Source organism: Xenopus tropicalis, chromosome 7 (genome assembly GCF_000004195.4).
Source record: "Xenopus tropicalis strain Nigerian chromosome 7, UCB_Xtro_10.0, whole genome shotgun sequence".
In the NCBI taxonomy this organism is placed as follows: Eukaryota; Metazoa; Chordata; class Amphibia; order Anura; family Pipidae; genus Xenopus; species Xenopus tropicalis.
In genome coordinates, this window is record NC_030683.2 from 56,220,556 (window position 1) to 56,248,023 (window position 27,468).

At 40.3% G+C, this 27,468-nt stretch overlaps 1 protein-coding gene across 2 annotated transcripts in view; it reads right to left on the reverse strand.

Moving 5' to 3' along the window:
- tubgcp2 (tubulin gamma complex associated protein 2) overlaps positions 1-27,468 on the reverse strand; it is a 119,699-nt gene that overhangs the window by 52,221 nt on the left and 40,010 nt on the right. For both annotated transcript variants that reach the window (XM_002940307.5, XM_012967068.3), the window contains 4 exons: positions 26,977-27,122; positions 11,670-11,850; positions 5,626-5,806; positions 2,012-2,184 (listed from right to left, as the gene is read on the reverse strand). In XM_002940307.5, coding sequence (XP_002940353.2) covers positions 2,012-2,184; positions 5,626-5,806; positions 11,670-11,850; positions 26,977-27,122 — 681 coding nt within the window. The remainder of the gene's footprint in view (positions 1-2,011; positions 2,185-5,625; positions 5,807-11,669; positions 11,851-26,976; positions 27,123-27,468) is intronic.

Here is a 27,468-nt window from a genome sequence, read left to right on the forward strand (position 1 = left end):
ACTTGTACAGAGTACCGTAATCATGTCCCCTCGCAAGCACCTCTTTTCCAGAGAAAACAACCCCAACCTTGACAGTCTAACCTCATAGCTTAAATCTTCCTTCCCTTTTACCAGTTTAGTTGCAAGTCTCTGCACTCTCTCCAGCTCATTAATATCCTTCTTAAGGACTGGAGCCCAAAACTGCACTGCATACTCAAGGTGAGGCCTTACCAGGGACCTATAAAGAGGCAAAATTATGTTATCATCCCTTGAGTCAATGCCCTTTTTTATACAAGACAGCACTTTATTTTCTTTAGTAGCCACAGAATGACACTGCCAGGAATTAAGACAACTTTTTATCTACAAAAACCCCTAGATACTTCTCCATTAAGGATACCCCAAAAAAACTACCATTCAGTAGATAGTTCACGTTTATATTATTTCTACCAAAGTGCATAACTTTGCACTTGTCCACATTGAACCTCATTTTCCAGTTTGCTTCCCAGTTTTCCAATTTTGTCAAATCGCTCTGCAAAGTGGCAGCATCCTGCTTATAGCTTTGCACAATTTAGTGTCGTCAGAAAAAATAGAAACAGTACTCTCTATGCCCACCTCCAGGTCATTAATAAACAAGTTAAAAAGTAAAGGACCAAAGACTGACCCCTGCGGTACTGTACTAACAACACTGGTCCAATTAGAAAATGTTCCATTTACAACCACTCTTTGTAATCTATCCTTCAGCCAGTTCTCTATCCAATTACAAATATTATGTTCTAGGCCAATATTCCTCAATTTGATCATTAACCTTCTGTGAGGTTCTGTATCAAACACTTTAGCAATGTCCAAGTAGATGACATCAACTGCCATTCCAGCATTGAGGTTCATGCTCACCTCCTCATAAATAAGCATAAAACCATGCTGGCACAAACTTACAGTATTGTAAACTGCAATGTATTCAAGTACCCTATGCTTTATTAACCCCATCCAAAAGCTTTCCTACTACTGATGTCAGACTAACAGGCCTATAGTTTTCAGGCTGAGAACGGGATCCCTTTTTAAAGAATGGCACAACATTAGCAATTCACCAATCTCTCGGCACCATGCCAGACCTCAACGAATCCTGAAAAATTAAGAAGCTTGGCAATCACAGTGCTAAGCTCATTTAATATCGTGGGATGAATCCCATCCGGCGCTGGACCTTTGTTTACCTTTACATGTTCAAGTTTTTTTGTTTTTTTTTTAATTTCCTGCCGAGTGACCCATGCATTAGTAACTAACTAATTACTAGAACTGGGCATATTAAAAGGGAAGTCTTCATTAGCTGGCACCCCATATACCACCTTATAAAGTCCAGGCCACAGAGACTCTGCTTCAATAGAGTGCTCTAGCTCTTTTAAGTGACTGCTGATTACATCTCTAGTATTGGCACTATAAAATAACTGAATGCCATACATTTCATAATCATAAATTTAGTGTGGGGGGTTCTTTCAGCTACATAGTTTTGTACTGTCAGATAGGAAACAATCAGTAGCTAGGATGACCTGATACAGAACTAAAGCCTGCTTGTGTGACTGCAGGGCTGTACATGGCTACACCCCTCCTACTGTGCTTCTAGCAGGCATTGTTAGGACATGCCCACCCCTCATTTTAATCACGGACAGGAACCTGAGAGGATCTATAGGGTGCTCCAATAAAGGGGCCATTTTAACAGACAGTATTAATTTTCAGATAAAAGTGAAACAAGCACCATATATTATTCAAGATTACAAGATTAGAGTTTTTTTTGTTTATCTTATATGTCTCCTTTAAGCATGGCCCTAACTGCTAACGTTTTAAGGGTTAAATAATTAAGTTACTACATTTTACAAGTTGGTATACAGGTAGCACTGAGTCATATTTGATTATTTCTGCATATTCTTTAAAAATAAGTCTAATTTTGCAAATAATTCTGCCAATGGCAGGCATTTTCAGTGGTCTGCTAGCAATGATTTGAGGGTTTACAACTTTGTATTTATGGTTCACCATTCTGTACCTGTTTATTATTAGCGAAAGTGGCCACTTGACAATGTAATCAAAGGAAAAAGATTCCAGTCCACTGAGTGCAAGCTCAGTGGGGTCGGCGTTAATAAGAGCTTTTTCCTGTCGAGTTTCAATGGCAAGAACACGTAGAAGTTGTGTGATGAGGTCATGTGGCATTAACTCAATCTGCAAAAAAATGTAAAGATTTAAAAGTTACTTTACATGCACAGGGAGCACCATATAAATCCAAAAGATAAGTGGATTTGTAGAAACAATTAGAGTCATATGAAAAAGTCAGGTAACTCCTCTCAGCCTGCATAATAACTCTATTTTCAACAAAAAAGATAACAGTGGTATGTATTTCATTCCCCAGGAACATCTGAGTACTTGAGTGTTATCTGAACAAAGATTTTCAGTGAAGCGGTATTTAGTTGAAATTAAATAAAATGTGAAAAACTGACTGTGCAAAAATTTGTGTACCCTTGTAATTTTGCTAATTTAAAAGCTCAGTACTGATTACTGGCAACACTAAATTGGTTAGATTAGCTCGTTAAGCCTTGAACTTCATAGGCAGGTTCATGAGGAAAGGTATTTAAGGTGGCCAATTGCAAGTTGTGCAACTCTCAAAAGATCTGAAAAGAAAGATTGTTCAGTATCATGGTTTAGGGGAAGGCTACAAAAAGCTATCTCAGAGGTTTAAACTGTCAGTTTCAAGAAGAAGTAAAGAATGTAATCAGGAAATGGAAGGCCACAGGCACAGTTGCTGTACAGCCCAGGTCTGGCAGGCCAAGAAAAATACAGAAGCGGCAAATGCAGAGGATTGTAAGAATGGTTAAACAAACCCAAATATCACCTCAAAAGACCTGCATCTGTATGGCAGGGTAATGAGAAACAAGGCCTTTCTGGACTCACGCCATGCACAGTTGCTTGTTGTATTGCAAAAGCTCATTTAGACAAGCCACAGCCATTTTGGAACAAAGTGCTTTGGACTGATGAGACAAAAATGCTTTGCATGGCAGACGAACACTGCATTCCAAGAAAAACACTTGCTACCTACTGTCAAATTTGGCAGAGGTTCCATCATGCTGTGGGACTGTGTGGCTAGTTCCAGGACTGGGGCCCTTGTTTAAGTCGAGGGTCAGATGAATTCAACCGAATATCAAAAAATTCTTCAGGATAATATTCAAGCATCAGTCACAAAGTTGAAGTTATGCAGGGGTTGGATATTGCAACAAGACAAAGACCCTAAACACAGTTCAAAATCTACAAAGCCATTTATGCAGAAGGAGAAGTACAATATTCTGGAATCGCCGTCAAAGTCCCCCGACTTGAATATCATCAAAAATTTATGGGATGAGTTGAAGCAAGCTGTTCATGCTCAGCAGCCATCAAATTCAACTGAACTGGAGAGATTTTGTATGGACGAATGGTCAAAAATGCCGCCATCCAGAATTCAGACACTCAGCAAAGGTTATAGTAGGAGTCTAGAGGCTGTTAAATTTGCAAAAGGAGGCTCAAGTAAGTATTGATGTAATATCTGTGTTGGGGTACCCAAATCTATGCACTTGTCTAATTTTGTTATGATGCATATTGCATATTTTCAGTTAATCAAATAAACTTTATATCACTGCTGAAATACTACTGTTTCCATAAGGCATGTTATATATTAAAAGAAAGTTGCTACTTTGAATGCTCAGCCAATGATAAACAAAACTCCAAAGAATTAAGAGGGGTTCCCAAATTTTTTCATATGACTGTATTATACATATATTGTCCATGATATTTTACAATAGGGTAGTACATTATTATTTATAATACAGGTATGGGACCTATTATTCAGAATACTGGGGACCGGGGGTTTTCTGGATAAGGGATCTTTCTGTAATTTGGAAACCCAATAGGATTGTTTTGTCTCCAATAAGGATTGATTATCTTAGTTGGGATCAAGTACAAGGTACAGTTTTATAATTACAGAGAAAAAGAAAATCATTTTTAAAAAATTAGAATTATTTGCTTATAATGGAGTCTATGGGAGAGGGCCATTCCGTAATTCGGAACTTTCTGGATAATGGGTTTCCGGATAACGGATACAATACCTGTACACAAATTTCAATTACATCACTAAGCATCAATTATAACAGATGACCAGAATATCCATGGTTTTTGTGTATTATACAGGAAATATTGTAACTTAGTTGTGAAAAATAAGAAATTAGAAGTCATCCGAGACGTTTCATGGCCATAAAAAAAGCATGGAAGTGCAGGACCAAAGAATTTACACAGGTCAGGAGCTCTGATGTTATTTGTAATATTCTCATACTTTACAAAAGCAGCACATCATTTTTACAATATACATGTTATTAGGGTTGCACCAAATCCACTATTTTAAAATCTGGCAAAACCCTGAATCATTTGCGAAAGATTTGGCTCAACACTGAACTGAATCCAAATCCAAATTAGGCCAAGGAAGGGTCAAAGACAACTGCGCAACAAAATATGTCAACTTTCCATGCTTATGTGACAAAAAGTCACGTGATTTTAAGGATTCTGATTTGGTTCAGCCAGAAGCATGGATTCGTCTGAATTCTGTTGAAAAAGGCCAAACATTGGCTGAATCCCAAACCGAATCCTGGATTTGGTACATCCCTACATGTTATAACAAGTCATGTGACACTCACTAAGCAACTAACAGGAAGAACGGGTTATAAGGAAATATTTTATAGGTTACAAATCATTATAACGTACAGGGGAGTTTCACAATATATTAACCTAACAGGAAGATGATAATGGCATACTGAGTTTTTATACTGTTGGCGGGCGAAATTATCCTTATGGACAATGCGCCAAAACACCCAGGACTACATTTTTTTAAAACTGCATTGTAATCACTGTATCCCTGCTGGTGCATTAGTGTTATTAAAAATGCAGAAAAAAGCATTTTGAGTAAATCTGTGATTTTCGAAGCACATTCCTACATCTTTTCTAATATCTCCAAATATTCCAGACCAGCTACTCTATTTGTCTTAAAGCAGCACCTGATCACACCATATTTGCACTGCTTGTTTGTGCCTAAGACCTCTCTCTCTCTTTCTGCTTCTTACCTCTAAAACCCTATCCTTGAATTCTAACATCTTGCTCAGTCTTGGAAAATGGCAACCACTGTAACTTGCAGCACTTATTAGCCTCCTATTGGTGTCTGTCTGTAAGCTCTACAGGGATGGATCACCTTCTTGTCTCAGCATTAAACCCTTTAGCTTTTGATAAAACTGTATTTATGTTTTATTATCGTACTGATCTGTCTAATCTATTAATGCATTGTTTTAATGTACAAGTAGCATTATATAAGTAAAAAATATACATGCATGTAGATAATGTACTTTTACTTCTACATCACTTCTTGTATCAGGAATGTCTAACAATGCCTACTTGTAGTTGTCGATCTACAGCTGAAAGTTTACAGGCTTTATTTCTCACCTTATATACTGTACTTATGGACAGTTGTGTGCATAGACTTCCCACAGTACCTGCGTGCTCTCACTATTTTAGAAACACATTATTCCTTCTTATTTTAATGCTCTAGTGTGCTGTACAGTGCCTAGCACACTTTGATGCTTTATATAATTCTACCTTAAGATCATCTTTAAATGGGTCTGTGTTGGCAGTGCTCATTCTCAGTGCCAGCTCCAAAAGAGCCTCCAGTCGTGTCGGGATGATGTCTTCCACTGGCTTCCTTAACTCCTCCTCGGTCAGATCCATGAAATGCACAAAGAAGTCTCCCTGGTCCATTAGAAAGTAATGCTTTATAGATCTGCCAAAGTTAACAAAAAATTATGTTTTCAGAGAAACTGAAAAAAAAAAAATTTAAATGAGACCCATTATTGGGAAAATATGTACATTCATATAGCTTGATGAATTTAAAAAGTTAGGCAAGAGTGTACAATTGATGGATGCACTTAAAATCCGTATTTATGTAAGCAGTGCTGTTCAACTTCTGTGGTGCCGAGGGCCAGAATTTCTCTAGCATACAAAGTGGAGTGCCGCTAATGGAAACCAGTTTTGACCACTCCCCCTTTTTAAACCACACCCACTTCAAACCACACCCATGTTACCACAAGACCGTGCCCACATTAATGGTGGTAGCACAGCAAAAACCCAAATGCTTAATGCTCACCGCAGGGATATCAACCATCATTCATATGTGAAAGAATTATTTTATGTCATAATAGACGCACCCTTAACCTTTTTACTGCTAACAACATATGGGGATACGTCATGGCAGAAAAAGGGCTTAACTGCCAACGACGTGTCCCATACGTCGTCAGCATTTGAAGGATTCTCTCTGCAGCGGCGGCAAGAGTTTCTAGCGATGACAGCCCCCTGGGAAACGACCCAGGGGGGCTGTCACTTGGGTCCTGTGACGCGATCGCTGCAGGACCATCCTAGAAGCAGCAGACGCGATCGCATCACGTCTGCTGCTTCTCCCCAATGCCGCCGCCCGCTGAGATCCTGCAGCCTGGAGGACAGAGGCAAGCGATGGGTGCTTCAGGACAGGTAAGGTGTTATGTTTTTTTTTTTTTTGCACTTACACACTTACATACATTTACACACACTTACAGCACACAATTTAGCAGTTTTTTTTTTCATTTTTCACACTTATATACAGTGGTGTGAAAAACTATTTGCCCCCTTCCTGATTTCTTATTCTTTTGCATGTTTGTCACACTTAAATGTTTCTGCTCATCAAAAACCGTTAACTATTAGTCAAAGATAACATAATTGAACACAAAATGCAGTTTTTAAATGAAGGTTTACGTTATTAAGGGAGAAAAAAAACTCCAAATCTACATGGCCCTGTGTGAAAAAGTGATTGCCCCCCTTGTTAAAAAATAACTTAACTGTGGTTTATCACACCTGAGTTCAATTTCTGTAGTCACCCCCAGGCCTGATTACTGCCACACCTGTTTCAATCAAGAAATAACTTAAATAGGAGCTACCTGACACAGAGAAGTAGACCAAAAGCACCTCAAAAGCTAGACATCATGCCAAGATCCAAAGAAATTCAGGAACAAATGAGAACAAAAGTAATTGAGATCTATCAGTCTGGTAAAGGTTATAAAGCCATTTCTAAAGCTTTGGGACTCCAGCGAACCACAGTGAGAGCCATTATCCACAAATGGCAAAAACATGGAACAGTGGTGAACCTTCCCAGGAGTGGCCGGCCGACCAAAATTACCCCAAGAGCGCAGAGACAACTCATCCGAGAGGCCACAAAAGACCCCAGGACAACATCTAAAGAACTGCAGGCCTCACTTGCCTCAATTAAGGTCAGTGTTCACGACTCCACCATAAGAAAGAGACTGGGCAAAAACGGCCTGCATGGCAGATTTCCAAGGCGCAAACCACTTTTAAGCAAAAAGAACATTATGGCTCGTCTCAATTTTGCTAAAAAACATCTCAATGATTGCCAAGACTTTGGGGAAAATACCTTGTGGACCGACGAGACAAAAGTTGAACTTTTTGGAAGCTGCGTGTCCCGTTACATCTGGCGTAAAAGTAACACAGCATTTCAGAAAAAGAACATCATACCAACAGTAAAATATGGTGGTGGTAGTGTGATGGTCAGGGGTTGTTTTGCTGCTTCAGGACCTGGAAGGCTTGCTGTGATAGATGGAACCATGAATTCTACTGTCTACCAAAAAATCCTGAAGGAGAATGTCAGGCCATCTGTTAGTCAACTCAAGCTGAAGCGATCTTGGGTGCTGCAGCAGGACAATGACCCAAAACACACCAGCAAATCCACCTCTGAATGGCTGAAGAAAAACAAAATGAAGACTTTGGAGTGGCCTAGTCAAAGTCCTGACCTGAATCCTATTGAGATGTTGTGGCATGACCTTAAAAAGGCGGTTCATGCTAGAAAACCCTCAAATAAAGCTGAATTACAACAATTCTGCAAAGATGAGTGGGCCAAAATTCCTCCAGAGCGCTTTAAAAGACTCGTTGCAAGTTATCGCAAACGCTTGATTGCAGTTATTGCTGCTAAGGGTGACCCAACCAGTTATTAGGTTCAGGGGGCAATTACTTTTTCACACAGGGCCATGTAGGTTTGGATTTTTTTTCTCCCTAAATAATAAAAACCCTCATTTAAAAACTGCATTTTGTGTTTACTTGTGTTATCTTTGACTAATAGTTAAATGTGTTTGATGATCAGAAATATTTTGTGTGACAAACATGCAAAAGAATAAGAAATCAGGAAGGGGGCAAATAGTTTTTCACACCACTGTACACTCATATACACACACACTGTCACACAACTTTTACACATGTATACACAAACACTTTGTTTTTAGGTAAAAGAAACTAAAAACAGTTTATTTTGACTATTGGATCAGATATTCTGACCACTAATTACACTGTCATGTGACTTATTTTGTTTTTTCACTGATTTGCACAATTTTTGTGGTTTTATCACATTTTTATCCCTATAGTGTTCCTAATCTGTTTTTAGCATAGCTTTGCCAGGTGTAACTTTGGTGTACAAAAATAACTTTACCTATTTTGAATTCATCAGAATATGTACTTTCCAAAAATATATGGTTTTCTGGGGGTCTCTGTATAGTTAGGGGAAATTTCGGCACAAAATACACTGAAAGGGGGCTCTGTATGCAAAAGCTAAGCTGGCAGGCGAGAAATCCTTATGCGCTATTTTCATTTTGGGTTCAGTACATACCACAGACTTTGGTATATCTATGCATATTGGGCATCAAACTGTTCAGACCTTAGGTGTTCCTATTTGGGGTGATTTGCCTTTGTACGCAAGAAATTGTGAGAGATAAATGCAGCAAATTGCAACATTTTTAGGTGATTTTCTGAAATGTCATAAAAACCTATAACTTTAGGAAAGCTTTGCAGATTGGTACTTTGGTGTAGAAAGGACTCTTTACCCTTGTTGGATTTGTCAGAATGTGTACTTTCCAAAACTATATGGTTTTCTGGGGGTCTCTGTATAGTTAGGGGGGTTATGGCACATAATTCGCTGACAGGGGGCTCTGTATGCAAAAGCTGAGTTGGCAGGCCAGAAATCCATATGCGCTCTTTTCATTTTGGGGTCAGTACATACCACAGACTTTGGTATATCTATGCATATTGGGCATCAAACTGTTCAGTAGACATTAGGTGTTCCTATTTGGGGTGATTTGCCTTTATCTGATCTTTAGCAAGAAATCGTGAGAGATAAATGTGGCAAATTGCAAAATTTTTCTGCGATTTTCTGAAATGTCATACAAATCTGCAAACTTAGGAAAGCTTTTCGGCTTGGTACTTTAGAGCAAAAATAAATGTGTACCCATTATAGATTCGGGGGAATGTGTACTTTCCAAAAATATATGACTTTCTGGGGTGAGTGTACGTTTTTGTAGCTTTATCCCACATAAAAGATGTAAATGTGTTGATTTTGCAGGAGCTGAAATGATAGATCATATGGGGGTATGTTCCCATTGGGGCCCCTATATGCCATATATTTAGGTAAACCTATACATATTGGGCATCAAACTGTTCAGTGGACCCCTGGGGTTCAAATTCAGGGTGTTTTATCTTGGTACCTAATACTGCATGGTAGCGAAGATGCTGCAAAGTGGAAGCTTTGAGGGGATTTTTGGAAATGTTATCAAAATTGGCAACTTTAGGAATGCTTTACAGTTTGGTACTTTGGAGTAGAAAGACACGGGTACCCATTTTAGATTCGGGGGGATGTGTACTTTCCAAAAATATATGACTTTCTGGGGTGAGCGTACTTTTTACTAGCTTTATCCCACATATAATGATGTAAATGTGCTCATTTTGCTGGAGCTGAAATGTAAAAAATAATTGATCATATGGGAGTATATTCACATTGGGGCCCCTACATGCCACATACTTGGGTAAACCTATACATATTAGGCATCAAACTGTTCAGTGGATCCATGGCGTTCACATTTAGGGTGTTTTATATTGGTACCTAATGCTGTGTGGGAGATAAGATGCTGCAAATTTGAAGTTTTGAGGGGATTTTTGGAAATGTCATCAAAATTGCCAAATTTAGAAAAGCTGTGCGGCTTGGTACTTTGGAGTAGAAAGACATGGGTACCCATTTTAGATTCGGGAGGATGTGTATTTTCCAAAAATATATTACTTTCTGGGGTGAGCGTACTTTTTACTAGCTTTATCCCACATAAATGATGTAAATGTGTTGATTTTGCTGGAGCTGAAATGACAGAAATGAAAGATCATATGGGGGTATGTTCACTTTGGGGCCCCTACACGCCACATACTTAGGTAAACCTATACATATTGGGCATCAAACTGTTCAGTGGACCCCTGGCATTCATATTTAGGGTTTTTTATTTGTATACTTTATGACCTGTAGGAGATAAGATACTATAGACTGGAAGCTTTGAAGTGATTTTTTAAAAATTTCACAAGTTTTGATAAAAACCAATAACTTTAAGAAAGCATTGCGACTTGATAGTTTGGAGTACACAGACAGTTGTGCCTACTCTGGATTCCCAGAATCTGTTCTTTCCAAAAATGTACAATTTTCTGGGATAAACCTTCTGTTAGTGGAATTTTTTGCCTTGAAAACTAAAGTATGCAGCTGCTGGGAGTTTTTGACCTATACAAGTGAGAAATCTCCATAAAAATATATATATTTGGTATTGGCACATTCAGGAGACATGGGACTTTCCAAATCAGTTGTATATTCGTGCATAAAATAATTTTTGTTTCTAGTATGTGTTCATTTTTAGACATTTAGAAGCCTATATCTTGTTACAGAATTGGAATTACACAAAAATTCTACCATATTTTGAAAGCTTCGGTTGTCCTGAAAAAAACGATATATTGTTTTCCTGGGTAAACTAAAAGTCTCCCCGAGGAAAGGCCCCTAAAGTGAAACAGTGCAAAATGTTAAAAAACTGTCTGGCAATACAAGTTCCACTTTGACCAAAATGGCTGGCAGTGAAAGGGTTAAAGGTAGAAGTAGTCTACACATTTGTGAACCTCACATTTACCTACATTCAAACCAATCTAAAACCTAGATGCCAACTCTTTACTTTGAGCAATTTCCCCCGAAAGAATACTACATTATGCATAGATTCAGTTCTTTCACAGTTTTGTATCATTAACAAAGGTACACTGGTTTTTCTACCAATAATATAAAGTGAGATAAAAGATATAGAAATATGCAACAAAACAGTGAACCAAATAAACCAGTACAGTAACTGGGGGGACCAATACTTTCTCAGTATTGCCCTGAGCTGCTGCAGCTGTGATGCCCTGTTGCATGCAGCCATATTGGGACACAAACAAGTTCTCCTGGTTCTTGTTATGTGATAAGAGAGTTATCACATCTGTGAGATATGCACATGCAGATGAACCAATATTGCAATGTGCCATGAGGCACAAAAGGTGGCAATATCTCTAGGTAATACCCTGGCTGGCTGCTGCTAGTCTAAGTATTGTTCCCCTGACCTAAAGTGTGAAATGCAGCAGACTGCAGTGGGGAAACCCAACATTTTTCATACATTAGAAAGTTAATGAAAATTCCAGAATTCGAGTTTTGATTTACATTGCGTTAAATCAGATTACATTTTTTTTTATATTGCAAAAACACATCAGAAAAACTTGCTTTTACATACCGTAGATGCGCTACCAACTCTTTTTCCTCCATCAGAAAGTCTAGAAGCACTTTACTGGCATAGTTGTATGCCTTTTCAATTTGCTCTACATATGCCTGCTCCTTCAAGGTGTAGGTAATTTCCTTTGCATCTGGACAGGTAACATCGTGGCCACACTCCCTAACAACATTCAGATATTTACCTGGATGACAAGAATTAATAACAAATTTAAGTCAGTTAACAATTGAGACTTGAATCTGTGTCCTTGCAATAACATATTACAAAAGTGTAGGCATGGCTTTAGGTAAAGCTTCTATTATAAGAAACACTATAATCAAAACATAATTATTTGCTTTTGTCTGAAATTAATGAACAGGTATGGGATCTATTATCCAGAATACTGGGAATTTTCCTAATAAGGGATAATGTGGATCTCTATACCGTAATTCTACAAAAAAAAATAATTTAAACATTAAATAAACTCAATAGGATTGTTTTACCTTAAACAAGAATTAATTAAATCTAAGGTACTGTTTTATTACTACAGAGAAAAAGGAAATACCGTATATACTCGAGTATAAGCCGATCCGAATATAAGCAGAGGTATCTAATTTTACCTAAGAAAACTGGAAAAACTTATTGACTCGAGTATAAGCCTAGGGTGGGAAATGCAGCTGCTACTGCTAAGTTTTAACATCAAAATAAATACCAATAAAATTACATTAATTGAGGCATCAGTGGGGTATATGTTTTTCAATATTTATTTCAAAGAAAAACAGTACACTAGCTCTGTAAGCGGAGAAGAGGGTCAACAAAAACAATATGAGTACTACCCCACGCTCATTGCACATTGGCAAACTGGCAGCAGACCTGGTCCCGGAGGAGATGTAAGGGCAAATAAGTATTGCTAGTGGGAGCCTAGGCCAGGGCACTGGAGGGTCTGGTTGCAGGTGGCCTAATTTGCACACAAAGGAGAGAGGGTGCTAGTCTAGAGGGACATTTTGGGTGCTGAAAAACTAGGCTTATACTCGAGTATATACAGTAATTTATAAAAATTAGAATGATTTGTTTAAAATGGAGTCTATGGAAGATTTATTAGCAGGACCACTCATTATACCTGTATGAATAGTTAAATTCTATGATTGAATGGAGGTAGAATGATATATACTCCCTTATACAGCAAAAAAAAGTTGAGTGTTTTGAGAATTTTTTATTTGCGAGTTGCATAGTACTTGTGAGCACGTGGCTTGCCTATTATTTTAAACATGAAAAATGTATGGGGGATTTTTTTTTATTTCTTGAGCTAAGACAGCTAGGACAAACAGGGAAACTTCATGTTTGGTCCTTGAGAAGTAGATAATTTGATTAGATTACCAGTGCAAAAATAATTCCTGCATAATGGACTCCTGTTTATCTGTGAGCCAAAAAAGTCACACAAGTTTCAGTATTAAAGGTACAGTGACACCAAAAACTGAAAGTGTTTTGATAGTAAAAAGTAATCAAATGTAATTAATGAAAATATAATGCAGTGTTTTCCTGCACTGGTAAATCTGGTGTGCTTGCTTCAAAAACAATACTTTAGTAATATAGTAGTATATAAAGAAGCTGCTGTGTAGCTGTGGGGGCAGCCATTCAAAGGAGAAAAAGCACAGGTTACATATCAAATAGCAGAATAGCTCTGTATAATATAAAGGTGTTATCTGATATCAAAGCCCCCATAGCCGTTTCTGTCAACTGCTGGTAAAAATGAGACTCAAAACGGAAATAATTAAACTTCAAACATACTTCTAGTAGATCCAGGACAAACTGTATTGGTGGTCCAGTATAGTCACTGTAACTTTCAAGTGACCTCTGAACAGCTGCTAAGCCCTCAATATGAGGGATACTGGTATAGAGACTTACTACATCTATTGTCGCAAGAACCACCTCATCCTCACCTGGAAAAGTCAGGCTACGAATACAGTTCAAAAAATGTGGAGTATCATGCAAATATGAAAAAGTGGACTGCACCACCGGCTGGAGAATTTGATCCAAATAAACACCCAATGGATGTAACAAACTATCTCATGCCGACACAATAGGTCTCCCCGGGGGTGCAGTCAAACTTTTGTGTATTTTTGGAAACGTATATAATACTGGACATTTGGGATGTGTTGATGTAAGATATTCAAATAAAGTCTGGGTGATCCACCTGTTATTCAAAGCCACCGAAAGTAACTTATCAATTATAGTCTTAAATCCCCACACCGGATCACCATCAAGTCTCCTATAAACCTTAAAATTTCATTTTAATAATCCACACAGTTCAACAAAACGATCCCACCCCCCTTATCGGCTGGGCGGATGATCAAAGTGGTGTCATTACGTAGAGTGTCTATCGCCTGTCTTTCAGCTCGGGTCAAATTATTCCTCTGTTTTTGTTCTCTGGCTCCTCCTAAGCAAACATCATTTTCAACTGCGTTCTTAAAGAGCTTAATGGCTGCATTTTGTGTAGAGGGACATAGTTACATAGTTACATAGGGTTGAAAAAAGACCTGTGTCCATCAAGTTCAACCATCCAAGTAAACCCAGCACACCTAACCCACACCTACCAATCTATACACTCACATACATAAACTATAAATACAACCACTAGTACTAACTGTAGATATTAGTATCACAATAGCCTTGGATATTCTGATTGATCAAGAACTCATCCAGGCCCCTCTTAAAGGCATTAACAGAATCTGCCATTACCACATCACTAGGAAGGGCATTCCATAACCTCACTGCCCTCACCGTGAAAAACCACCTACGCTGCTTCAAATGGAAGCTCCTTTCCTCTAATCTAAAGGGGTGACCTCTGGTGCGTTGATTGTTTTTATAGGAAAAAAGAACATCCCCCAACTGCCTATAATCCCCTCTAATGTACTTGTACAGAGTAATCATGTCCCCTCGCAAGCGCCTCTTTTCCAGAGAAAACAACCCCAACCTCGACAGTCTCACCTCATAGTTTAAATCTTCCATCCCCTTTACCAGTTTAGTTGCACGTCTCTGCACTCTCTCCAGCTCATTAATATCCTTCTTAAGGACTGGAGCCCAAAACTGCACTGCATACTCAAGGTGAGGCCTTACCAGGGACCTATAAAGGGGCAAAATTATGTTCTCATCCCTTGAGTCAATGCCCTTTTTTATACAAGACAGCACTTTATTTGCTTTAGTAGCCACAGAATGACACTGCCTGGCATTAGACAACTTGTTATCAACAAAAACCCCTAGATCCTTCTCCATTAAGGATACCCCCAACACACTACCATTCAGTAGATAGTTTGCGTTTATATTATTTCTACCAAAGTGCATAACTTTGCACTTATCAACATTGAACCTCATTTTCCAGTTTGCTGCCCAGTTATCTAATTGACTTTTTAATTTCAACACATCACCGCCACATTCAGAACCTGATGTCCCAGTTCCGAAGTGTTCCTTTAGATTCAGTGTCCTAATGAATCTAAACAAATCAATGTCCCACTGAAATTTGTCAAACCCACATGTAGGTACAAAGTTTAACCCTTTCTGTAGCAAAGACAACTCAGCTCCTGATAAAGTGTGGGCGGATAAATTAAAAATCGGGGCAGTCATCGACGGCGTGGTCTGCCTCTTCTTACCCCGCCGCGTTGGATACCTTTTACGCCTGTATCTAGAGGGGGTAATGGGGGCTGTGCAGTTTCGCTCTCTTAAAAATCAGTCTGTGCAGTCAAATCAACAGAGTTAGTTTTACTCACCCCCTGTGTACTCAAAGGCATACTCGACACCCCCTCATCAGGATCCGAGTCACCGGAGCTAGTATCCACTGTATTAAATGGTCGTGAAAAAGCCCACTGTTCTCTCAACCGTCTCCTTGGTGCTTTAACAAAACGAGACTTCTCTCCACTTAACCAACGATAAACATTATGTGACGAGTAATCCTCATTTACCCGTCGCATTTTCTCCCTTTTAAAACTCAATAAATCATTGAGTCATTGGAGGACTCCGATGCAAGCAAATCATGGTGTTCCTGTTCAAATGAAAGTAAGATCTTTCGGGCCTTAGTTAACTGCGCAGCGACTTCCTCCAACACCAACACCATCAGATCAAGCAAACACCGGTTCAGAACACCTGTCCACTTTCTGCAAAACTCGGGATTAGATCTCCCGATGGTAGGTATATTGCTTATGCGGAAACCCCTAGGGATTTTCTTGGACAAAAACAGTCCGTCTAAATCTTATCACTCATTGCTTCAATCGCATCAGCTCGGAACACACCACCTTGGTGTCAGTGCTTGCCGGTAACTCTGCCTGTGTGCTGGTCCATAATACACGATTGGTGTCCACCTCAGACACGTGCCAGGTCTCAGCAAATTTGGGCGTCATTTCGGATCGCTCAGCGAAATCCTCCATCCTCCACAATTTTATCGCTCTGGGGTGCTGGACAACACAATCCAACCTCTTGTAAATATTGCACCAAAAGGTCCGCACTCCCTTGTGCACTTCAAGTCCGTGGGTGCCGCATATGGTTGTACCACATATATATTTCCAGTACTTATGTGCACTCCATCCACCGTCAATTAACTTTATTGTAATTTACTGCATGATAAAACATCAACGTTTCGGTCCTGGTCTAGGACCTTGTTCCCGATGTCAAACCCCAACAACAAATCCACTCAATTAAAATTCATATACAAAAAACGTAGCCCCACCCTCATGACTCGTATCAGCCCTTTAGTCCCACAACACCTGACAAGCATAACCTATGCATAAATCAAGGGAAGTGGGACTATTACATGCAAAGTCAATAATATATACATGATTATACAAAACAACATTGGGTTCCTCAACATGGTTTATGAATAGTAAACTGGGTTGCTTTAGACGCCCTACATGCATGTCTTGTTGCTATATGACACCGGGAGTGAGTTTTGCCCATCCCCATATGGGACAGGGTTTTAAGATTTGGCATCACATCACTTGTACTACTACTACACGTTATATATTTTATTATGTGCCCATGTGGGCTTTCATACGTGGGCAAGACTGATCTCGTGTTATGCCTACATATGGATGCCCACAGATCAGCAATTAACACAGCTTATCGAGATAATAAAACCACGAAACCAGTGGCTAAGCATTTCTTGGAATTTGGTCAGATTGTCCACTTTCAGATATACAGTCATGGCCAAAATTGTTTTTCCAGAAAATCAAGTATTTCTCACAGAAAAGTATTGCAGTAACACATGTTTTGCTATACACATGTTTATTCCCTTTGTGTGTATTGGAACAGAACAAAAAAGGGAAGAAAAAAAGCAAATGTCACACAAAACTTCAAAAATGGGCTGGACAAAATTATCGGCACCCTTTCAAAATTGTGGATAAATAAGATTGTTTCAAACATGTGATGCTCCTTTAAACTCATCTGGGGCAAGTAACAGGTGTGGGCAATATCAAAATCACACCTGAAAGCAGATAAAAAGGAAAGAAGTTCACTTAGTCATTGCATTGTGTGTCTGTGTGTGCCACACTAAGCATGGACAACAGAAAAGGGAGAAGAAAACTGTCTTGAGAACCAAAATTGTGAAAAAATATCAACAATCTCAAGGTTACAAGTCCATCTCCAGAGATCTAGATTTGCCTTTATCCACAGTACGCAACATTATCAAGAAGTTTGCAACCCATGGCACTGTAGCTAATCTTCCTGGGCGTGGACGGAAGAGAAAAATTGGTGAAAGGTTGCAACGCAGGATAGTCCGGATGGTGGATAAGCAGCCCCAAACAAGTTCCAAAGAAATTCAAGCTGTCCTGCAGGCTCAGGGAGCTTCAGTGTCAGCGCGAACTATCCGTCGACATTTAAATGAAATGTAACGCTATGGCAGGAGACCCAGGAGGACCCCACTGCTGACACAGAGACATAAAAAAGCAAGACTACAGTTTGCCAAAATGTACTTGAGTAAGCCACAATCCTTCTGGGAAAACATCTTGTGGACAGATGAGACGAAGATAGAGCTTTTTGGTAAAGCACATCATTTTACTGTTTACCGAAAACGGAATGAGGCCAACAAAGAAAAGTACCTACAGTACCTACAGTGAAATATGGTGGAGGTTCAATTATGTTTTGGGGTTGTTTTGCTGCCTCTGGCACTGGGTGCCTTGAATGTGTGCAAGGCATCATGAAATCTGAGGATTACCAAAGGATTTTGGGTAGCACTGTAGGCCCAGTGTCAGAAAGCTGAGTTTGCGTCTGAGATCTTGGTTCTTCCAGCAGGACAATGACCCCAAACATATGTCAAAAAGCACCCAGAAATGGATGGCAACAAAGTGCTGAAGAGTTCTGAAGTGGCCAGATCTAAATCCCATTGAACCTCTTTTGAGAGATCTTAAATTGCTGTTGGGAAAAGGCGCCCTTAAAATAAAAGAGACATGGAGCAGTTTGCAAAGGAAGAGTGGTCCAAAATTCCCAGTGAGAGGTGTAAGAAGCTTATTGATAGTTATAGGAAGCAACTGATTTAAATTATTTTTTCCAAAGGGTGTGCAACCAAATATTAAGTTAAGGGTGAAAATAATTTAGTCCAGCCCATTTTTGGAGTTTTGTGTGACATTATGTCCAATTTGCTTTTTTTCCCTCTCTTTTTTGTTCTGTTCCAATACACACAAAGGGAATAAACATGTGTATAGCAAAACATGTGTTACTGCAATACTTTTCTGTGAGAAATACTTGATTTTCTGGAAAATTTCTGGGGTGCCAACAATTTTGGCCATGACTGTATAGACATAGATCATGTACCCATGCCCAGACGTGGAGGGGATAGGTCTAGATAACTGCTCCAGCGTGAATCTTTTTGGATTAAGAAACTTGACACTTTGTCACCGAAGGGACTTAATGAGTACTGCACCTTTAACTTTTTTTTTAGCGATTAGATGAATTAATGTGTAATCTACCATGTATTTTAATAAGCAATGAATTTACAATGTTGTTTTGTATAATCATGCATATACTATTGACTGTGCATGCAATAGTCCCACTTCCCTTGATTTATGCATAGGTTATGCTTGTCATGGGTTGTGGGACTAACCACCATAGAGAAGCGCTCTCTAAACTAATGTTGCAACATGCCTGGATGCTGGTAAATATGTAGAATATGTATGAAAAAAATGTTACTTGTGAAAAAAATGTTACTTGTGAAAAATCGAAATTTATTGAAAAAAATCTGACGTTTTGAACAGGATACCAAGTTGCATATGCAATACATTGTGGGTAATAAGATAAAATGCAGTTGTGCAATATAATTAGTTAAAGGACAAGGAAACCCTTTTCTAGAAGTCCCTGGTATATTGTTGGGCACCCTTTAATGCAGTGCTGTCCAACTTCTGCGGTGCCGAGGGCCGGAATTTCTCGCGCATACATGGTGGAGGGCCACTAATGGAAGCCACTCCCCCTTTTAAACCACACCCACTTCAAACCACATCCATTTTATCACAATGGTGGTAGTGCAGCAAAAACCCAAATGCTTGGTCCTCACTGCAGGGATATCAACCATCAGCATAGGGTAGCACTCTGCCTGCCCTACGCTACCTGTGTGTGCTATACTCTGCCTGCCCCATGATGCCTGTGTCTGCCATATGCTGCCTGTGTGTGCCATACTCTGCCTGCCCTATGATGCCTGTGTCTGCCATATGCTGCCTGTGTGTGCCATACTCTGCCTGCCCTAACCTGCCTGTGTGTGCCATACTCTGCCTGCCCTACCCTGCCTGTGTGTGCCATACTCTTCCTGCCATATGCTGCCTTTGTGTGCCATACTCTTCCTGCCATATGCTGCCTGTGTGTGCCATACTCTGCCCTACCCTGCCTGTGTGTTCAATACCCTCCCTGCCCTATGCTGCCTGTTTGTGCCATAACCTCCCTGCCCCATGCTGCCTGTGTGCCATACTCTGCCTACCCTATGCTGCCTACACACAGGTCTGAGGTGTGAACAGTTGAACAATATGGGTGATTACAGCCTGAGCCTGAGGTGTGAACACTGCAGGGGGTAAACAATGCAGAGATTAAAAGGTGTGAACAGTACAGGGGATTACATGTTTAAACAATACAGAGGGATTACAGCCTGAATCTGAGGTGAGAGCCATGCAGGGGGGCAGTTAATCTCAGTACAGATACCATTTAAAACTTATACAACGGTAAGACATCAAAGCAGCCAGACAGGTCACACAGAGGGGGGTCGCGGGCCAGTCGCTACCTTTATTTTACTAAATACCTTATATTTTCACTATGATTCAATCTTGCAGGTTAACATAAGCAGTCTCCGCCACAGCTGCCATTTTTTTTCATTAAGATGGCCGCTGTGATTTATCTGCGCCTGCGCAAACATTTTTCCACTGGTCGGCCCTCACGCATTGTCGAGTCTTGCAAGCTGGGAAGGAGGCAAGATTAGCGGGCACACAAACACCGATCAGCACAGAGCAGGAATAAGTGGAATGTAAGTGCTTTGCGATCGGTGTATAAGTTCCTGCTTTAGTTGCGCGTCACCATAGCAACCATGTTACTTGGTTGCTATTGGTGCACACGGAATACAGGGAGGGCATTACGGTGTCCGTGTTTGTGAGCACAGTACAAAGTGCCCACTCGCTCCGCTAGCTTCCTTTTGTCAGTAACCTACCCCCCCTCGTTCGTTCACTCCCCCCAGTCCGCTCCCCCTCACCGCTTGGAACTCTCCCCTCTTGCCTCTCCCCCCACCAGCAGCCACCGCCGCCGCTCCCCTGCCACTCGGAACTCTCCCCCCTTGCCTCTCCCCCCACCAGCAACCCCCCGCCGCTCGGAACTGTTCCCCCTTGCCTCTTCCTCACCGGCTCAGAAGTGCTGAATGGAGAATCACGATTATGACCCGCTGATTATCAACATTGCGCATGCGCCGCCTCTGTTCGCAAGTCCTGAAGTCTGGAAAGGAGAGAGGCATCATGGGAAGTTTATTCACACAGCTCTGCGTTTTTTTGTCCGGTTTGGCTTCAGAACCTGTAAACCATCACTATATGGGGAGACTTAAGGGCACCTTTGAGACAATGGATGGTAAGCCTGCAGCTTGAGATTAACTCTTTTGTAGCCTTTCCTTCTCCTTTAAGCAAAGCTCTGCAATTTGGTAGTTTGAAGTCTAATAGCTACCCCATTTTAAACTTTAAAAAGTGTTGTCCTGAGGCTAATTGGAGAGGCTTCAGAAGGAGTGCCTTTCTCTGGATCAACTGTCAGGCAGGTTTCCTATAGAAACAAAATGCTGACCTTGATGGACTTGTGTCTTTTTTTCAACCTAACAATTTCTGACCTTGTAACTACATTGAGGGATATTATTATAAAAATGGCCTGAAGGAAAATTCAACACTGAGACCTGTCGTAAGCCCCCCTTGGTTTCTCTGTAATATCAGTTTGTACAAATTACCACCACCACTACTGGGGTATTTTCATTGCTTAATACCCCAGACTTAAAGTCAAACTGAATTACCTTTATGAGCAAACCTTAGGTGCCTGTCATCCTTGTTCAATATTGCCCCCCTATGTTCAAGGATACTTTCACCTAATTTGGGAGTAGGCAATAAATGACTGGAAAAGTTGTGAAAACAGTGGAAAAAAAAACCCAGTGAAAATGATATTGTAACTGTATGAATCTCTTATAGTAAAGACACAGAGTGTGCAAAGAATGTATTAGGAGGAAAGGGTAGATGGAAAAGTTTTTTTGCAAGCTGTACCCTTTACAATATAACCTGTGGACACATTCTGAAACACTCTGAAAGATCTGTTACTACTTTCTGTCTCTGGCAGCTCAATGAACACTCCGCTACCTGATCCCAGCAAAAACGGAGCTTCCTGACCCAAGCTGAAGCTGGAACTGAGCGCGGCCTAACAGACGCGAGAAGCCAGGGATTCACGTGACTGCGCTCCCTGCCGGAGGCCTAACCTGAATGCGGTACGGCGTGATGTGGCATTGTGAATGCACCAAAGGAGAGGTATGCAGGTAGATAGAGGAGGGGTGGACAAGTCTTGGGATCCCTGGGGCTCCCCCTTAACCCCATAAAGTCCTGCAGAGCAGCTCTATTAGCAAGGCCCCACTACAACAGCACAGGGCCCTTCTCAACACAAGCCTGCTGCATACAAGAGGCAGGTAAACTCCAGGCTGTCACAGGAGCCTAGCCTGTTTATCAAACAGACTTACAAACCTCTAACCTACCATATATCAACTGCCTATTATGGGAGCAGGACACAGGGCGGCATAACAGACACTGCATACAATCTGCAGATCCTGATTTCTATACACAATACATATATCCTCCTGTCGGCTGCAGGACTATACAGTGGAGGAAATAATTATTTGACCCCTCACTGATTTTGTAAGTTTGTCCAATGACAAAGAAATGAAAAGTCTCAGAACAGTATCATTTCAATGGTAGGTTTATTTTAACAGTGGTAGATAGCACATCAAAAGGAAAATCGAAAAAATAACTTTAAATAAAAGATAGCAACTGATTTGCATTTCATTGAGTGAAATAAGTTTTTGAACCCCTACCAACCATTAAGAGTTCTGGCTCCCACAGAGTGGCTAGACACTTCTACTCAATTAGTCAACCTCATTAAGGACACCTGTCTTAACTAGTCACCTGTATAAAAGACACCTGTCCACAGAATCAATCAATCAAGCAGACTCCAAACTCTCCAACATGGGAAAGACCAAAGAGCTGTCCAAAGATGTCAGAGACAAAATTGTAGACCTGCACAAGGCTGGAATGGGCTACAAAACCATTAGCAAGAAGCTGGGAGAGAAGGTGACAACTGTTGGTGCGATTGTTCGAAAATGGAAGGAGCACAAAATGACCATCAATCGACCTCGCTCTGGGGCTCCACGCAAGATCTCACCTCGTGGGGTGTCAATGTTTCTGAGAAAGGTGAAAAAGCATCCTAGAACTACACGGGAGGAGTTAGTTAATGACTTCAAATTAGCAGGGACCACAGTCACCAAGAAAACCATTGGAAACACATTACACCGCAATGGATTAAAACCCTGCAGGGCTCGCAAGGTCCCCCTGCTCAAGAAGGCACATATGCAGGCCCGTCTGAAGTTCGCCAATGAACACCTGAATGATTCTGTGAGTGACTGGGAGAAGGTGCTGTGGTCTGATGAGACCAAAATAGAGCTCTTTGGCATTAACTCAACTCGCTGTGTTTGGAGGAAGAAAAATGCTGCCTATGACCCCCAAAACACCGTCCCCACCGTCAAGCATGGGGGTGGAAACATTTTGCTTTGGGGGTGTTTTTCTGCTAAGGGCACAGGACAACTTATTCGCATTAACGGGAAAATGGACGGAGCCATGTATCGTGAAATCCTGAACGACAACCTCCTTCCCTCTGCCAGGAAACTGAAAATGGGTCGTGGATGGGTGTTCCAGCACGACAATGACCCAAAACATACAGCAAAGGCAACAAAGGAGTGGCTCAAGAAGAAGCACATTAAGGTCATGGAGTGGCCTAGTCAGTCTCCGGACCTTAATCCAATAGAAAACCTATGGAGGGAGCTCAAGCTCAGAGTTGCACAGAGACAGCCTCGAAACCTTAGGGATTTAGAGATGATCTGCAAAGAGGAGTGGACCAACATTCCTCCTAAAATGTGCGCAAACTTGGTCATCAATTACAAGAAACGTTTGACCTCTGTGCTTGCAAACAAGGGTTTTTCCACTAAGTATTAAGTCTTTTTTTGTTAGAGGGTTCAAAAACGTATTTCACTCAATGAAATGCAAATCAGTTGCTATCTTTTATTTAAAGTTATTTTTTCGATTTTCCTTTTGATGTGCTATCTGCCACTGTTAAAATAAACCTACCATTGAAATGATACTGTTCTGAGACTTTTCATTTCTTTGTCATTGGACAAACTTACAAAATCAGTGAGGGGTCAAATAATTATTTCCTCCACTGTAGATTGATAAGCTTAAGGCTCAGGGTGGAAGGTTGTTCCCACAACAACTACCTGACCAACTGCAGTAACCCTGGAACATAAGTGCTGGGAAATGAAAACAAACTAATCAAATTCAAAATCATACATAGGCTTCATCTGACCACCCCTACGATTATATCATATGGGAATCCACGACTCGTCTCATTGCCCTAAATGTGGTGCCCCTGAGGCCAACTACTTTCATTTAATGTGGCTATACCGCCAAATGCATCACTTTTGGTACCAGGTCTTAGATCACATTCAAAATACAACATCCCTACCTAAAATACTTACTCCTAAGGTTTGTTTATTTGGCATTGTGGATGACATTATTCCTAAATCAGCATTGCGCATCCTCTTTAGAACATTACTGTTTTATGCCAGGAAATGTATCCTCTTTCAATAGATGGCTCATCCTCCCCTGACAATTGCCAGTTGGCTCAATTTACTTAAAGCCCTTCTGCCACTGATACAACTTACCTACACAGCAAAGGGATGCCCTCAAAAGTATGACAAGGTACGGGGAAGATGGGTTGAGGCTATAGAATAGCACCACATGATCCTGTCCTCCCCTTCTCTAACAGAAGTCTGAACATTACCTCGAGTAGGTTGTTACAGATTATTTAAACCAATGTATTGTATACATCCTAACATGAAAAGGAAATATGCTTGTAGAACCAATGTCATAATGTTTAATGTTGTTTTATGTTACAGATACATAAATAAACACCTTTGGGAAAAAAAAGTGTGAAACACTGCATGGGCAGATGTCCCTGGTGTTCAGAGATTTATCTGGATTACTTTGGATAAGACTGAAAGCCAATATTGGATGGCCGTGATCTTCAGGCTCTCAGGCAGCACTGCAATTCTGCAATGGAAAACAATGTGTGGCTCATAAAAACTTTTGAAAACCATTGCCTGTGAACTTAGTTTGTCACTTCACCCACAAATGCAAGTCAAAACTCTATCATACAAGGGAAGTATCCATATATTAACAATCCAGAAACTATAAATAATCAGGAAACACTGCCACCTTCTCTCGGCCCAAGATCATTTAAGATGAAATGAAGCAAAGAGGAACACTGTCCTATGGTCTGACTAATCAAAATTTGAAGTTATTTCAAATACCGTTTATACTCGAGTATAAGCAGAGTTTTTCAGCATTAAAAATGTGCTGAAAAAGTCTCCCTCGGCTTATACTCGAGTATATACGGTAATTGTTTTACTGTGGACGTACCTTCATGCGGTGATCGCTCGTACCCCCCCGTGCCGTACCTTCGTGCCGTGATCGCTCGCACCCACAACCCCCCCCCACCAGATGTACGTTTGTGCGCTCCAGCACTCCCCCCGCCGTCGCCGTGTGCTGATACGTATGCGCGCTGGCAAGGCAGCGCACATATGTAAGAGCGCACGTCGCCGGGAGGGGGTGCACGCGGGGGGGAGTGCACACTCTTACTGCACTTTGTCAAACAGTGTTTATCACAAGCTGTTGCAGGTAGAAAGCAAGTAAGTGCAGTAACTTCAGTTTATCCCTTTGGCCCTGGCATCAATCCTATAATATGTTTACATTTTCTCCCTTTCTTATCCCCACTTTGTAAAAAGAAACTTGCCAGATTATTAGGTGTCACCAGCAGGATCCATAATTAATCCTAATTGTATTAACTGGTGAAAAAAATAGTAATTATTCCTGTTCTAACGGCAGAGCACATCAGATTTTCTTTCCTCAATAAATATCCCTACATGAAGAGAACTTACTGTCATACTGTGCACTGATATATCCAGCAATTATACAGAAACACATGACATGTCCATTACAGATACATGGAGATAGGCAATCATTTCAAGAAAAGGGCTACTAAATTATAATTGTGCTGGGAGCACACACAACACGGGTTCATAAGATGTGAGTGCACACTGCACAAATGCGATTGATGGCTTCTCCATGACTGCATAAGGCCCCTGTGAACCTGCACAAACTGTCTACCCTGATGCACTCTCACAAATAGAAGTTATTAGACAGTATAGACAGTTAAAAAAAAAAAAAAAACTTAGCAGTAGCTGCTGTATTTCCCACCCTAGGCTTATACCCGAGTCAATAAATTTTTCCAGTTTTCTTAGGTAAAATTAGGTACCTCGGCTTATATTCGGATCGGCTTATACTTCGAGTATATACGGTACCTTACTTTTCTTGACATTCTAGTATCAGATATATCACTGAATGCTTTAAAAACATTTAATTATTGCTTGTGGTGTTACAGGGAACCCTAGAAAGAAATTATATGGGGTAGCAGATCTTCAAGGAGAACTAAACCCTAAAACTGGGTATGGATTCAATTGTCATATCTTATTTGCTTAACTTACTGCCCCAGCCTAAAAGTCCAGCATCTCTGTAACAGGAACCGTGGGTTTACCCTTAGGTCAGGCAGGTTAGGGTTGAAATTTGGGCTACCACCTCCGGTTTGAGTTGGGTGCGGGTCAGAATGGGGAGGTAAACTCATCCTCTTACCCTTGAAGTTTCCCTGTCTTGGAACCTAAGGAGTGCGCAGAGGTAGTGTACAGAGCAGAAAGATGTAGGGACGAGTTGGGTGTGGGTCCTACAATGGCAACATTTCGCTGGTTGAGTTTTTCCTGACCCACACATTACTAACTGTAATGATCCAGGCCTTGTACAACCATATTCTGTGTTCCTTTTAATTATCATCAGCAAGGAAAAAAAAACAGGCACAGCATTCCCAGCAAATTCATTGTCATAAAATATAACTAAAACAAAACAACTGATGTATTTACAGGTATGGGATCCCTTATCCGGAAACCCGTTATCCAGAAAGCTACGAATTACAGAATGCCCGTCTCCCATAGACTCCATTTTAATCAAATAATTCAGAATTTTAAAACTGATTTCCTTTTTCTATGTAGAAATAAAACAGAACCTTGTAATTGATTCCAACTAATATATAATTAATCCTTATTGGATGCAAAACAATCCTATTGGGTTTAATTAATGTTTTATTGATTTTTTAGTAGACTTAAGGTATTGAGATCCAAATTACGGAAAGACCCCTTATCCGGAATACCCTTGGTCCCGAGCATTCTGGATAATGGGTCCTATACCTGTATTAGTTTATTTGTACTTTGAGTACTTTCACTTGTAGGTTGATATACCATTTAGTCATATTTTGTAACAAAAGTGGAAATATGCGTAGGCTGTCATGAAAAAATAAATAAAAGTTCACCCAATGAAACACCCCTAAAGTTACACAGAACTAACAAAACAAGCAAATAAAGTGAAAGTTTGGCTAGTGGTAAGAGTTACAAAATCTTGTTACTTTTTACTTTAATATAATACTTTTATACCTGTGCTAAGGATTTTGTCTGCCACCTTTTGCAGAAAAGATGGGATTTGCTGTTGCACAATAGTGTACCTCTGGTCCCAGTACTTGTCATTATAATCTTCCTGAATCTTCTCCTTCTGTAGCTCATGCTCTTCCACCATGAACTCACTTAAGAAGAAAGAATGTATAAGGCATCACAGGAGAATACAAGAAAAACAGCTGTTGTATCAAAGCAGTAATTTTGCTTTTAGGTCCAAACTATGAAGGGTCTAAAGTCTATAGAGGGTAATATCAGGCAGCCTTAATTATGCACACAAAGTAATCCACACTAATCAACTAATTAAAATATCATAAGTACATAAAGTTAGCATTCTATTGGTTTACTTTGTAGCAAAATTAAATTGATTTCATTTTTTATTGTAGGGTCATATAGATATCAATAAAAAAAAAATAAAGATTTACTTTTCCAGAGCAAAAAAATCTGAATTCATATGGCTGCACACTACATGTTTAG